The 14,804-nt window shown below is 31.1% G+C and overlaps 1 protein-coding gene across 1 annotated transcript; it reads right to left on the bottom strand.

Annotated features, from left to right (window-relative positions):
* Nucleotides 1-299: 299 nt before the first annotated feature.
* LOC112088104 (protein PFC0760c-like) lies at nt 300-13,417 on the bottom strand. Its single transcript, XM_024158259.1, has 9 exons — nt 13,342-13,417; nt 13,118-13,252; nt 12,805-12,861; nt 12,625-12,717; nt 12,138-12,535; nt 11,970-12,041; nt 11,832-11,898; nt 11,013-11,094; nt 300-462 (listed from the first exon to the last, which is right to left on the bottom strand). Exons 1-9 carry the CDS (start codon nt 13,415-13,417, stop codon nt 300-302), a joined length of 1,143 nt encoding a protein of 380 aa, XP_024014027.1.
* Nucleotides 13,418-14,804: the final 1,387 nt, after the last annotated feature.

The following is a 14,804-nucleotide window of genomic DNA, read 5'->3' as shown; positions in this document are numbered from 1 at the left end:
TTTTTCTTTTGTCAACTGTTTCTGAGATATTTTATTATCTCAAGTTGTGTCGAATAGAATGCATAGAAATCAAGCTAAAAAAATATGAACTACAACACTTGATTATAAAGTGACAGCAACATTACATCCAAGCCCAAAAAGGGCACGTCGTAAAAGAAGCAAATTTTGTATTTTTTTAAAGAGATCAGCCTCTCCTGCGGTTTAAGTATGGTTCTCTCTTGTAATGCTTTGAGAGATTCCATAGAGAGGGAAAAAGATTAACCTGTCTCTAAAAAATATTCTGCTTGCAAAAAGAGTCTTTAGAGTTCTTCACTTGATGCATTCCGCAAGCTTCCAAGCGTAGACAAGCACCATAGATCGATGCAGCAAACCTTTGGCGATTTGAACTTCTCTACAACCATAGATCCACCAGTTTTTGAAGCTCCAGCGTCGGAATCACCGCTTCTTCCATTCATCTTATCTCTAAGAAGTCATGTAAAAAGACTTATCAAAACAACAAAAATGCAAGCATACTTCTGAAATAACTAACAATTTTCTACAGCGAGAAAAAAACCAAATCATGATGACTGCAGAATACCAGAGTTTGGATGTGATGAACTGTGAAACCCAAACGCATTGGGTTTTGGTTTAATTTCCTTTTCCCAATTGGTTTTCCTCTTTTATTTGAACCAACTATAATCTCCTCCCTATAAATACCCATCTTAATCTCTTTTCCCTAACCCTAAACACAAAACTAAATCTCTGCCTCCTTTTCTCTCTTCTCCTGCGCCCCCAGCCTTCTCTTTCTTCTTCTCTCTCCCTCGTCGAGCGCTCTCTCTCTCCTCGCTGAGCCGCTGCTTCTCCCCACCGTGAAGCTTCCTCGCTGTCGTCTTCCTTGCCGCGAAGCCTCCAAGCCACCGCAGACCAGATCGTCGAGATGGAGACACCACCGAGACCTCCTTCTCCTGATTCCTCCTCATATGATGAGATCCTTAACCAGATTTCTGAGCCTCTTCCTCCAGCAGAGCCCACGTGAGGATTGTTTTCTATCCAAATTTGGTTCAGTGTAAGAGAAGACCCTCGTATCTCCTCACAATCATAAGTTGTTCATGTATTATTGCTAAAGAACTAGTGCTCAAACAGTTGTAAAGAACATGTATTTTTTTTTCTTGAATAAAATTTAACATATTATTCAAAAAAAAAAAAACTCCTGCATACTGTGATCTAGGGTGTAGTCTAGTTTGTTTTTAAACCCTGCTTTGTGTGTTTGATTGATTTATTGATGCTTGTTGTTTGTGATCTGATTTCTGGTCCTTGTTTGATGAGGATTAGGTTGCTAGAAGTTGTTAGAAGAAGTTATTGATTGATGATTGTGTGTTGATTGGCCTGAAACCTAAAATTGTAGATTGATTGATAGGCAACCTTGTTGATTGTTGGTAGATCGAGTTAGGTACTCGACACAGGCTTTCCTGTGGTTTGAGATTTCTTAGGTGGGTGGTTGTTTGGTGCCTATTGAACCAAGGGACTGATCGCTAGATGGTTGTGGCGAACCACACATTGTCTGTGTGACTAACGGTGATATGTCAGGTTCAGCATATCATGGGTGCAGACTTATCCCCATATTCTGGGAGGAAGGCAAGATAAGGTGCATCCTCTGTAGAGTTTTGCTCTTATTTAGAAATTAAAGTGTTTGTTTGAGAACTTAAAAGATGAATATTACCATGCCCGAGACATGAAATGAATTGGCAGGGGTTTGCTATGCCTTGAGCATGAAGGAGTTTTCCATGTCTTGAACATGATGAGAGTTTGCCATGTCTTGAACATGATGATGAGCTAAGGTGAATTGACGGATAAAATGGACTTAGTGAACCGGTTTGTTTGCTTGCTTGTGTCTGATGTATAGAAGATAGGAGTGTGCTTGAGCTTGTTTTAAAAATAGACTTCTCTTGATCTCTATGTCATATTATGCTGGAAGTGATATGAGCCTCTCAAGGTTCACTCACTGAGTAATTCCCTAATTACTCACCCCTCAATCTCCTTTTTAGGTTAGAACTGGATCTAATGTCTAACAGGATTGTTGCTACACGAGCGTTTTCGGTCCTGGCAGGCCTATGCTTCCACTGGACCAACCGGGTGGCTAAACAAATGAGGTTAGACCATCGACTTAACATGTCCAATTCTGATTATCTCAGGAGACCCCGGATTGGGATGTTACATGAACCTTTCCTCACGCTTAACAACCCCATCATCAAACAATTTCTTCAGGACTAACCCAGTGGCAAATAAAAACAGGTGTGTTCGGTCAGTAAATAAATCAAGATACAGGATAATAAAATAAACAAAAAAATCCAGATATGTAGGTAAAATAATATTGTTCGAAAATATTTCTTGGTCATCAAAACAGAGAGATACAGGATAATGGGAACATATCTATAATCAAAATTGGAACTTGATGAAACGAGCAAATCATGATCAAACAAGGCAAATAAATATGAGAAGTGTTAAGAACATAATTTCTTGCATCAAGAATAGAGATACAAGTATGAAACTAAAAACTCTGGAAATATTAACAACCATGAACCAATACAGCTTAATCTAACATTCTTGCCACCAAATAAACAATTCAGCATCTTAAACACAAGCATAGAAATCAAACCAACCATGGTGCAGGTTGATAAAACAATAAAACTGTAAAGGAAAATACAGAGAATAGATCATGGTTTAAACCGTATTTAGGACATCCGTTTTTTTGTTTGGTTCTACAAGATTATATTGTATTTTTATTATTATTTTAAGTTATTTTTACCAAATGTTGTACCAGAGGTCTACTTTTGTATTCAAAATCAATGTTTAGGTCATTTTTAGCAAATACTTCGTAAATTTACTTCTAATGATCTATATACTTATTTGTGTAGTGATTTGCTGATGTGTTGTGCTCACAACAAGTTTCACAATTGTTTCGCTTACGTGTCATTGCCAGAATGAGTTTCGGCTGCAAAAAGTTATTTTTACCCTATTTTGTTATTACGTGTCATTTTTTGATTGGTTCTTATGTGGTGATGTGTTAAAATAACTTAAACAAACCGCTATAAATTATTATGGTTTAATGCTTAATTTCACTATCAAATCAAACCGTTTTTAAAATTTTATTAAACTGAAATAAAAAAAATCTAACAAAGAAGTAAAAAAAAAAGAATCTATATATCTAACTAATGAAATGTTGGTAAAAAAAAAAATCATTTCTAACTAATGGAATGTCGCTTATTTGAATAGTGATTTTCTTAGGTGTTGGCTCTATAATGTTTTGCTTACATGTCATCTCCAGAATGAGTTTAAGCTGCAAAAAAATTTTTTAACCTCATTTTTAATTACATGTCATTTTTTGATTGGTTATTATATGATGATGTGATAAAATATCTTAGGGCTTGACTGGTTTAAAGGCAGCAATTGCGGTTGCGAGTGCGGGAGTTTGCGGAAGCGGATGATTGCGGTTTTGAACTTTATTCAGTGGTTTGCACGACTGGTTAAACTTTTTAAGGCGGATTTGTTTGCGAGACATTTTTGACTGGCAAATTAGCAATTGTTTTAGCGGTTAAACATAAAATTACCAAAATAAACATCATATATATTTATTAAAAAAAACAGAAAACTATATTATTATGATTAATATCAAAACTACTAGTTCAAAATAATTGATAAATATTATAAATAAATACTAAATAATTATTTTAAAAACTAATAATTTTTATAATAATATGTTTTATTTCAATTATTGGGAACATCATCTAAAATTGTGTCTAGTAATGTAATAGACTGGAAAAAATTTGCTTCTGGATTTCTCTTATGCATGATGTAAAATTTATACAATTGATCTAATCGACTTTTTGCACGACCCCAACTCAAATCAACTCCAAATTGCTCATTAGTATTTTTTAAAATACGTTTTTTTCTGGAGTGCACTAAAAAATCTAGGATATTTATCTTGATTTTGTTTTTTCACAATGATCCGATGAAGTAACACACATGTCATCTCGTTTAATCATGTAACTTTCTGAAGAACAAATAAAAAGAATTATAACAAACTAATTTTGTAATTATAAGATACATATTTATAATTTTTTACTTTAAAAATGGAAACAGAACAATTAATATAAATGAATTAAACCAAAGTATTATGGCACTTATGCTTGTATCTTAATTTTCTCCAGCTGATATGAAAGCCATGATTAGAGACTAGAACTTGATAGAAAAAGTGAGAGGTTAGAGTTTATATATATAGGAGAAAATTAGTAGGGTTAGTTTTTATAATTGTTTTTAACGTGATTTTCTATTTTTTTTCTAGCATGATTTTATTTTTATATTTTTACCCAACCGCTACTGCCCGCAATCGCAAACGCTGGCGGGAAGCAGCTTTTGGATTTCAGCGGTATAAAACGATACGAAGCGGTTTGCAGCAATATCTATGATTGTAATAAAACGCCACTAATTGCTACCAACCGCAAATGCTGCGTTTGCGGGTGATAGGGGGTAAACTAATCAACACCTTAAAACAAACCGTTATAAATTATTGTGGTTTAATGCTTCATTCTATTGTCAATCAAACTATTTTAAAAATTTTATAAAACCGAAATTTAGTAAATCTAACAAAAAATAAAAATCAATAAATAGTCTAATGGAATGACGGTATTTGTGATATCTAGATTAGGGTTTTTGACTTCAAATATTTTAGTATAAATATGTACGACTTCTTTTTAATTCTCTCACACCCTTCTAAATTGTTTAACTTCTTTTTTTTTTTTTGAATAAGTTCGTACAGTAGTTCAAAAAACTAAGCCTAAAATATACAGAACAATGATCAAAATCAAATAAGTTCGTACGATACTTAAAAAAACTACGTCTAAAATACATATAACAGTGATCAAAAGATCTCAAAACTATCTAAACTAAATTATTTAGATACTAGTATGTTTTTATCTATTATCTTCTACATTGTTTTCACGATCATGTCTTTAAACATTAAAATACAAGAAAATCTAATAAACAAATATACTCAACAATAGAGAATAAAAAACAAATAAATCCAAACTACTATTAGCTTTTCAAACAATAATAAAAAAAAATTATATCAGCCCACGCAAGTCGCAGAAAAGTTAACTAATTTATTTATAAATTCTCTAGGAATGAATACAGGTGTAAAACTTTCTTCTTCCTTAAAAATCATTTTATTGTGTCGACACCACATGTTTTCTTGACAATATTATCAAAAGTATATAGACTATCTTAAAATTTTGGTCCATACGAAGTTGGTAATAAAAAGTTCAAAATCTATTGACCAGTATATATATTGGTAATATTTTGAGAGAAAAAACAAAACAAAACTAACATGGATAAAATTTCAAGTTCTTAATGGAGATAACAGTGAATCGTTTGCAATCAATAATGACGTAGAGTTTTTCAGAAGGTGTGAAAACAAAAGGAAATAAAAGGAAAACAATAATCTGAGTTAATTTCATGTGTTATATATATATATGTATACTAGATTTTACTCCGTGCATCTGCACGGGAATTTTATTTTAATCAAAATTTGTAATCTAATTTATATTTTCTTTATAAATATAATTTTAGTAAGTCATATAAAAAAAATTGTGTTTAGATATGATTTTTTCAGTATTATTATGATCACCATGATCATAAAAACATAATTTTAATCCGATTATTTTATTAATCAAAAAGTGACCATTATTATAAAATTATATTTCTAACTCGCTCATTTTATTAATCCGAAAAAGACTATGCATGACTATGAAACCATAATTCTAAACCCCCGTTTATATTACTTTATAATATAAATATTTACTAATTTTGAAATAATTTGTTTCTAATATCTTGCATGCTTTGATAACTTAATCCGCATAAGACCATAACTATAAAAAAAAAACTTAACTTGTCCTATCAAATTGTTATATAATAATAATATTTATCTATTTTTAATATGTTAAATTTTAATCTGATAGAATATGATTAAAAAATATAAGATATTTATTAATCATATGTGTTATTCTGAAAATTTTATTTAAATTTTAAATGTTAAATTAAATATAACCTATATTTTAGGAAGTCTATTTAAATTAATATCTATAGACTATAGATATAACCTATATTTAAAGAAATTTTTAGTTATCTAAATTAATATCTAATTTTCGTAATTAAATTTATATATATATATATATATAAAATATTTTTTTAAAAAAATTTGGGAGTGTTTAGAAAGAAACACTAAAAGTGCTTCTGTTTTAATATAATATTTATTTTAGGAAGTTTATTTAAATTAATATCTATAGACTATAGATATAACCTATATTTAAAGAAATTTTTAGTTTTTTAAATTAATATCTAATTTTCGTAATTAAATTTTTATATATATAAAATACTTTTTTAAAAATTTTTTTAGGAGTGTTTGAAAATAAACAAAGTGCTTCTGTTTTAATATAATAGATATACCCTTTCTAAAACGTGGTTGGAGATGAATCTATTGAAACTTCCGGATTCATCTCTTCCGCAATGGGACTCTGTTTTGACATAATCACTGGAACTTCACATAAATTCCACATTCTCCTTCGTAACACTCTATTCCTCACACTCTCATCTTTGGTACGGAATTTCATAGTTGTTTTGTCAACCACAAAAAACATAAATCTTCACCGTTTTATCCAACAATGGCCATATCTTGTTTACCAACATATAGACTTTCTCCACATATGGAGCTGTATCAAGAAATTTCCCAACCAGAAGATCCTCCTAGAGCGGTGGAAAATCCTTACTTTGCAAACCTAAATCTTCTCTCATCTCCTCCCTTCCGTTTGTTTCCTTCTCAGGACCTGCGCGCAACATCGATCGTAGATACCTTTGGTGATTGCAGTTCAGTTTCCCGAGCTGAATCTCCAATTTCCGTCGACGGCAACATCGTGAGCGAGAAGTAAGAAATCTCAGATACGCCTTTTTTAAACCCTACAATAGCATATTCTTACTCCCTTTTCTTTTGCCCTCAGACGATTTTGACACTTCTTCCTCTCTCTCTATCACATCTCTCTCGATCTCTCTAAATTTCTGTTCTTATAAGGTTTAATTTAGTTTTCTTTTTGATTTCTGATCTTTAAAGAAAAGGAATAAAAGGAGATGGTGGAATCACTATGGTGATTGTTTTTTTTTTTTGTGTGTGTGTTTGGATGAACCTAATCACATTCATCGAGTCTTTCACGAGCTTGAACAGATCATCTCCTGCGTGACGATATGCAATCTAACAAAACTGGGACCCGGTTACTTGGATCAACCCGGATTCGATACAGACTGCGACGTCATTGTCTTCTCAGATTGGAAAGACGAATAGAGGAGCCTTATAGAAGCGGCAGTAGCTTTAACAAAAAAAAGAAGCGGCAGTAGAAGAACATAAGGACGACCCAACCCAGAAGCGGCAGTAGAAGAACATAAGGACGACCCAACCCAGAATCTGACCCGGATTTCTCGAGGACAATGACCCGTTCGTCCCATCACCCATTCTCTTACTCGACGTCACGACACTTCTCTGCCATTGTGCCGAATTGCTCTTCTCCAATTAAACGATGATGATGATGAGGAGGAGGTGGGAAGATGAATATTTGGAGAAAACTCTATGTCGCTGGTGAGAGCAAGACTAAAGTGATTAAACCCAATAAAAAAAAAAACCAATCGAATTTTATCAGTGGTGCTTCCGGTGATTAAGCATATCGATCGTGAATAAGGTCAATGAGAATAAAATTTTCAATTTGTTCAGAAATGAAACCAGAAAAAAAAAATCGGGGTGAAGAAGGAAAGTTGTGGTTTTTGGGTCGATTTGTTTTTTTGGTCAGTGTTGGATTTCTCCAAATAAAATATATATTAGATATCTGTCCGCGTCGCGCGGACACAATCATTATATAAACTTTATTATAATTTGCTTATTGAAATTTTCGTAACATAAACATCACATTTTTATTTTCAATTTTTGCCAAGCACTGGCTTTATATATTTAAGAAATCGTGTAATATTTTTATATTTGAGTTTATGAATAATAGTTAAATTGTATAATATCTTTTGTCAAACTTTCGGTATATATCATTTTTTAAGATGAACAACACTTACTTACAACAATAAAATGAAATTATACCATTAATATTAATCAAATATAGAAAAAATTGTACTTTATATAATAAACGAAATAAAATCTAATAAATATTCCTTCAGAAAAAAAATTTCTATGTCTAAGCCTCTAAAAAAGCTAGTATCATAATTATTATCACAATAAAATAAATATTAATAATCATAACAATTATATGTCATTTTATCACCTAGTAATGATTCTGATGAGGTTTTTTCTATTATTGATTTTCATAATTATTATATCATAATTATAACAAAACATGACATATATAGTCAACTAAATTAGCGGTGGTAAATATGACTGTTATTTTTCAAAACATTGCAAACACTACTATTGGTTGTCGTAACGGTGGTTTTCAATTTAAAGTAGTACCCATTTGTTACTCATAATCAGATTCTATTCATTGTTAAGAATAACTGCATCTATTTTTGAAAAAAATGTCTCCTTGCACGATGATTTCTGATTTAGATATAGCATCTGATCGATCTTCTCTCTGTGTTCAAGTTATCAAGAGTGTCGAGGAAAGCCTAGGTGTTCACGGTATTCAGCGATCGTTTATATTCGCAGACAAACATGTAAGTATAACTTCAAAAATAACATACTGTCTGCATCTTAATATATTACTGTCTGAATCTTAATATATTATCAATACCATCATTATTTTTTAACTGAAAATCTAGGGTGATCGAATACGTGCATCGATTCCGAATCGTTTAGTAGACCATTATGAAGGCATGATGTGTGATAAAGATTGGTATTTCATTGGTAACTTCAAAATTACTCCACACATAGGAACTTCGAGGATTACAGTCAATGGTCTCCATATCTGTATCGATGAGGATACTCATGTTGAGAAGACATCGCTTAAATCAGATGACCAGTTGTACTCATTTGCTAATTTTAGAAATGTCATTGACGAATCTCTGATGGAAAAGATAGACGTTGGTATGTTTTCTTAGTATTTCATTATACTCAATTAGATTAATTAATACTCTACTTAATTATATGAATATATTGCTTTATGCTAGTTGATTTGATCGGAGGTATTATCAAAGTTTGTCAATTGGAACGTCAAGACCAATTTTGGATCGGAAATCAAGAGAATCAACTCAAGTGTTCTAAAATTTACAATAAGAGATTTTGAGTAAGAATCCATTGATACAAAGACTAATACATATATAAATCTTTACTATCATATTCTCGATGTTAAGGAAAATGATATATTAATTCTGATTTTTAGGGGTGTCGACATCAATTGCATAGCGTGGGGAAGAGATGCTGAACATTTTGAGTCCTTATGGAAAAATACTCCTCGTCGCAAAATCGTTTTTTGTGTATTGAGATTTTGGGAGATGTGTCGATATGGAGGTTATTTCTCATTCTATCGACCAACCATATATCAATTTATATTTATATCAAATGTAGCTAATATAATTTTCTATATTGTACAGATGAAATATGTGTTTGTTCTGGTCGAGAATTCTCTGAAATATTGTTCGATCCTCCAATTCCTGAAGTCGAAAATTCTCATTTTATGTAAGCATTGTTCACCGTTATCATCTTGTAAATTTACTAAACAAAATTGTTGAATATTCGACTCATTATTTATCTTGTTCTTGCAGGCTTGACTACACTGATGATTTTAACAACATTGAAGATGGCTACTTTTTTGATCACTCACCTATTTTCCATAGCCATTGAATCTACCAATTTCATTTGATGTTTTCACTTATTTTGTTTGACAATTCTATTTGACTTTTTTTATCATTATTTTGAATTTTAAAACTCTTTAATTAGATGAAAGAATTATTATACGTAATAAAATTAGAAAATATTAAGATAACACATTAACAATATGATTGATATTGAAAACATTATTAATTACTAATAAATTTAATAGATCAGGGCAATAACCGAGATATTCATAAATTATAGGACTAACCTCTTGACCATCCAAGACCATCACAATTTATTTGTTAAAGGAAGAGTCGAATTTTGGTTACAACACAAAATTTTTTGGCCCATAAGATGTATACAAATTTTGGGCTCAGATGATATATAATTTAAACGTAACATAATAAATCGTTTACATCAAACAGATTTAGAATCAAATCAGTTATTATATACGTTATTGACATACTTTTTAATAATCCAACACGCGGTATTTTTTGACAGAACATTATTAAGAATAATGACATATGCCTGATTATCCATTCCTTTATTTTTTTACACTCCAATCGATTAAGACACAATCGTTTATCGTTTACATGCGGTTTAGGCATTAATATTATATATATAATCAAAAATGTTAAGTTTATTGTATATTGGAGATATACATCTACAAAATATTATACATATACATATATCAAAAACTATAGATATCCATCTATTCAAATCTATCAGAAGTTGTCAGATATATTTTCAAAAACGCAATGTGGATATATTCGAATCCTCTTAAATATTTATAAATATGAGTTACTTGAAATCCAAGAAATCAATAAAAACATAAGTTATTTATGTGAATATATAACTTATATTATTTTCTCTGCTTTCTATACTTCAATATCAAACAACAATAATAATTACATTAAAAAAAATATATTTATTGATTAAAATAAAGAGGTCTGAAGAACAAATAATAATTAAACTATAATTTGTATACATGGTAAATCATTTTTTAAAATGATAATCAATGTAAACGTCATAACACTATTCAATGTAGACGTCCCACACTACCACGCGTGCATGGCCTCTTACGCGGATATCTGCATTGTTATAAAAAAGATTTGAGAGAGAGAAGGCGACCACGAATTAATACTAAAAAGTCAAATACAAACATTAAGTATTAGAAACTCACTGTTCCAAAAACTCATCTAACTCAGGAATACGGGGATTGAGTTCGAACTTAGTAGGAGATGTGGAAGATATAGTGATTTTGCCTATGTTAATAAAACAAATACAGAGTCAAAGCAATAAAACGAAACGAACATAGAGAATATAAATTAGTATACTAAAAATACCTCCAAAATAATCAATAACGGCCCATCTAAGCACACACACAATGATATCTTGATCACAGCATCTCCAAGATGCATAAAAGTTTTTCGCCATCTCACCGAACAATTCACAACTCAAATCAACACCACTAAATTAAAACATGCCACACATATTCAGATGGATAGAATAATTAAAACGACATTATACAGTTTAAAACATTCAGCAGACAGTACCGTTTATCTCTAAGACAGAACATGACGGTTGAATATGAACCCCATATCTCGGAATCACATATATCATTACATAGACTGCCATATGAAGGAAAAGAATGCTCCCCAGTCAGTAAACCACAGGACGTCCCAGATCGACTTACATTTAAATACGACCTATCAAATCTTCATAAACAACAAAAATTAAACAATGTTAACATCAGTAAGATAATAATAACGAAATTCAATAACTAAATCGAAAATAAACACACCAACTAAATAGTCATCATCATGGGCACGATCCAATATCCTTTGAAAATCAACAAAGTCAAAATAGGCATTTTCAAATCTACGTGAAGTCTTGTCAATGATAGTTGATGGTAGGAACAATATTTTGTATCTATGAGAAGTCGGTCTACAACTATCCTCATAATCGATAACAGAAAAACGACTGATAATAATCCAACTACCAACATCTATGCGAGACGATGCAACACTGATCTCACCATCACTAACAGTGGCCTGAATCTTTACACCCTGTGAATAAAACAGTCAATTAGACACCGACAAAAATTTAGAATATTTTTGTGTAATAGTACAATAAATACCTGTTCATCCGACAATATGAGCTCCATGGAAGAACGTTTCGAAATTAGCATATGCACCCAGGTTTGTAAAACCTTAACAAAGATAGTACAACCATCTTTGGAAGGACTCAAACGTGAAACACACCCACCAAAACACATTGAACCAAGATAAACTGTATAAGTACATACCGAATCCTGGTGTCCAGATATACTAATATTCTTTTCGATGAGTATATCACTCAGTTCGACGCTTCGCTGATCTTCACTATCATCGTCAATATCAGTCTCATCATCCAACATAACATCTTCATCATCATTTTCATTATCATCAGTTGAATCGGCATCGTCACCATCTTCATCTTCGTCATCACTGCTATCATCTTCTGAGTTATCACTTGAACCATCAGATTCTTCACAAGACTCATCATCGTCAATAAAATCATCCTCAGAATCATATTCATCTGTTTGGTCCATATCATCAGTATCTTCACCCGTCTCTGAATCAGACCCCATATAATCCTCAAAACCATAATCATCATCAGTACCACGACCCGATAAAACCTCGGTATCATCAGAGTCACTATCTTCTGCATAGATAAATATATATAAAAACGGTGTAATTAGTATTCTTAAAAAAAAAAACAGTGTTCAAAACAAAAAAACAAAGAATTGAAACCATTAGATTCTTTATTCATAACCCAAACATTCCTCGCAAAATCCCATAGAAAAGTCTTCTGAGCATGATCACTCGTATTAACACGATCAGAACCTAAATGCACAAAACAAACATTAGAACAAACATAAATACTTAATATACATCATTAACAAAAATATATTACATTAAGAGCAGAAATACCTCCTTTGATAAAAAGCTCGTGATCAAGAATAGATATATGATACGAAGAATCAATATCTACATATAGATTGAAAACGTTCATAGATTAATATATAATAAGGGTATGCATCTGAAAGGCTAAGATATAGCATTACAAAAGGTAAAAACTGTAAGATTAATAGACAGGACTACCTTCGATAACAGGATTATATGTCTGCAAGGTCCATTCATCGATAGCAGAATCGATAAGTAGCTTGCATGGATAACTTACAAATACAAACAACTACTAATAAGTATTATAAATTGAATGAATAACCTAAAGAGGTTCAACAACCTTTTTTTTTGGTGATATCCACGAAAACGTATGGAGTCACATAACGATAATCAGTCATGTCTTTGTTATCCATATTCTGACGATGCGATTTCAACACAGACTTTAACCCGCGAGCATAAGCCTGGTTATCAAAACCTATAGTCGTATAAATTTTTAGAATTCATCTAAAAAAGTTGAGAGCATACATACTATTATTAAATTTGATAATAGTTATATATATATACCAGAATCAGTAGACGGAACTTCCCAAGTGATGATGACTTTAGATGGATGATCAAAGCTGTACTTAGACGAACACATTGTTAGCTTTGCATGCAAATAGACAAACATGCTGAATCTTTTCTAAAGAGATCCAAAAAGTTAATCCTATTATAAAAACCCTAGCAAAATAATCACGGAACCCTAATAGAAAAACTAATGCGTAAATTATGAGAATTTTGGTTGAAAACGCTCATATTTATACGTCTAAACAACCTAGGGTTTATTTTCTTGTGAAAATTACTAAAATGTAATTATTGATCTATATGCGATTATCTTCCCATGAATTTCGTAGTTATCTATAATAAAAATGTAAAGATTCCATTCTAGATAATAACAAAGAAATTATGGAATATTCCCTTTTATAAAATATTTAATAAATACAAAATATTTTCAAAAATCGAATTATATAACTAAATTCTAACAATTAAAACAAAAAAAAACTAATCACAGGATTCGAACCCGTGAGCCTTCGACAAATGGACAAAGCACTTAACCAACACAGCTACCATCTCATTCAACACAAACGACGTATTGGAAGGTATGTATAATTTTTTTGGGTTTGAAATTTGGGCCAAGTTATTCGAGAGAAGAGATTATGGCCCAGACCCTTTTTATATGAATTAAAGAAGTTTTCAATTTTTAAAGCAACTAATGTCGATTTTAATGATTTAAAATTAACTAATCCAACCAATCAAATTATAATAATTATCAACCAATCAAATCATCAGAATTTCATTAATCAAAACGACACAAAAAATTGTGCAAGTTTTCTATTTTTAAAGCAACTAATATCGATTTTAATGATTTAAAATTAACTAATTCAACCAATCAAGTTATAACAATTATCAACCAATCAAATCATCAGAATTTCATTAATCAAAACGACACAAAAAATTATGCGTTAAAGCACAGACGAATTCACTTCGCAAATACTAATATAGATTATTGTAGTATTTATAGTGATCCTCTAATTAGTGTTTGATTGTTTTAAAGATTTTGTTGGACATTTTGCTATATTTTTGTGTTGAAATTTTCATTTGGTTACTACTCCTTTACACGAGGAAGTGCATCAAAATAGTAGTCAACTTTTATTAGTTATCAAAATTTCAGCAATACAACAGTTTACTAAATAAAACAAAAGAAATGTAAAAAGAAAATCCTACTAAGGAATAGGAGAGAGAAACTTTAAAAACCACAAAAAAGGCTGTTAGAAATAATAAAGAAAAATTTAAAAAGTGCTGTAAAGACTGTAAAATATTAAATATTTTAAAGTCTAAAAAGTCTGATTGGGAAGAAAATTGCTGTAAGAACTGTTAAACTCATAAAAATCTTCACTACCTACACCCCAATCAGAGCCTTAGTTGGTCTGGTTTTGGTTTTACTAACAATAGCAAACGATCGATGACTAGCAGGAATAACAACGAAC

Source organism: Eutrema salsugineum, unplaced genomic scaffold (genome assembly GCF_000478725.1).
Source record: "Eutrema salsugineum unplaced genomic scaffold, Eutsalg1_0 scaffold_15, whole genome shotgun sequence".
In the NCBI taxonomy this organism is placed as follows: Eukaryota; Viridiplantae; Streptophyta; class Magnoliopsida; order Brassicales; family Brassicaceae; genus Eutrema; species Eutrema salsugineum.
The sequence above is the reverse complement of the archived record's forward strand: the minus strand, read 5'-3'. Positions and strand labels throughout refer to the sequence as shown.

Bases quoted from the DNA above. Each gene is read 5' to 3' on its own strand.
- LOC112088104 (XM_024158259.1), bottom strand. From the start codon at position 13,417: ATGTGTTCGTCTAAGTACAGCTTTGATCATCCATCTAAAGTCATCATC. The intron at 13,253-13,341 runs GTATATATATAT...ATACGACTATAG, and splicing joins AGTTCCGTCTACTGATTCTG to GTTTTGATAACCAGGCTTAT. The intron at 11,899-11,969 runs GTATTTATTGTA...TTTTATTCACAG, and splicing joins TCATATTGTCGGATGAACAG to GGTGTAAAGATTCAGGCCAC.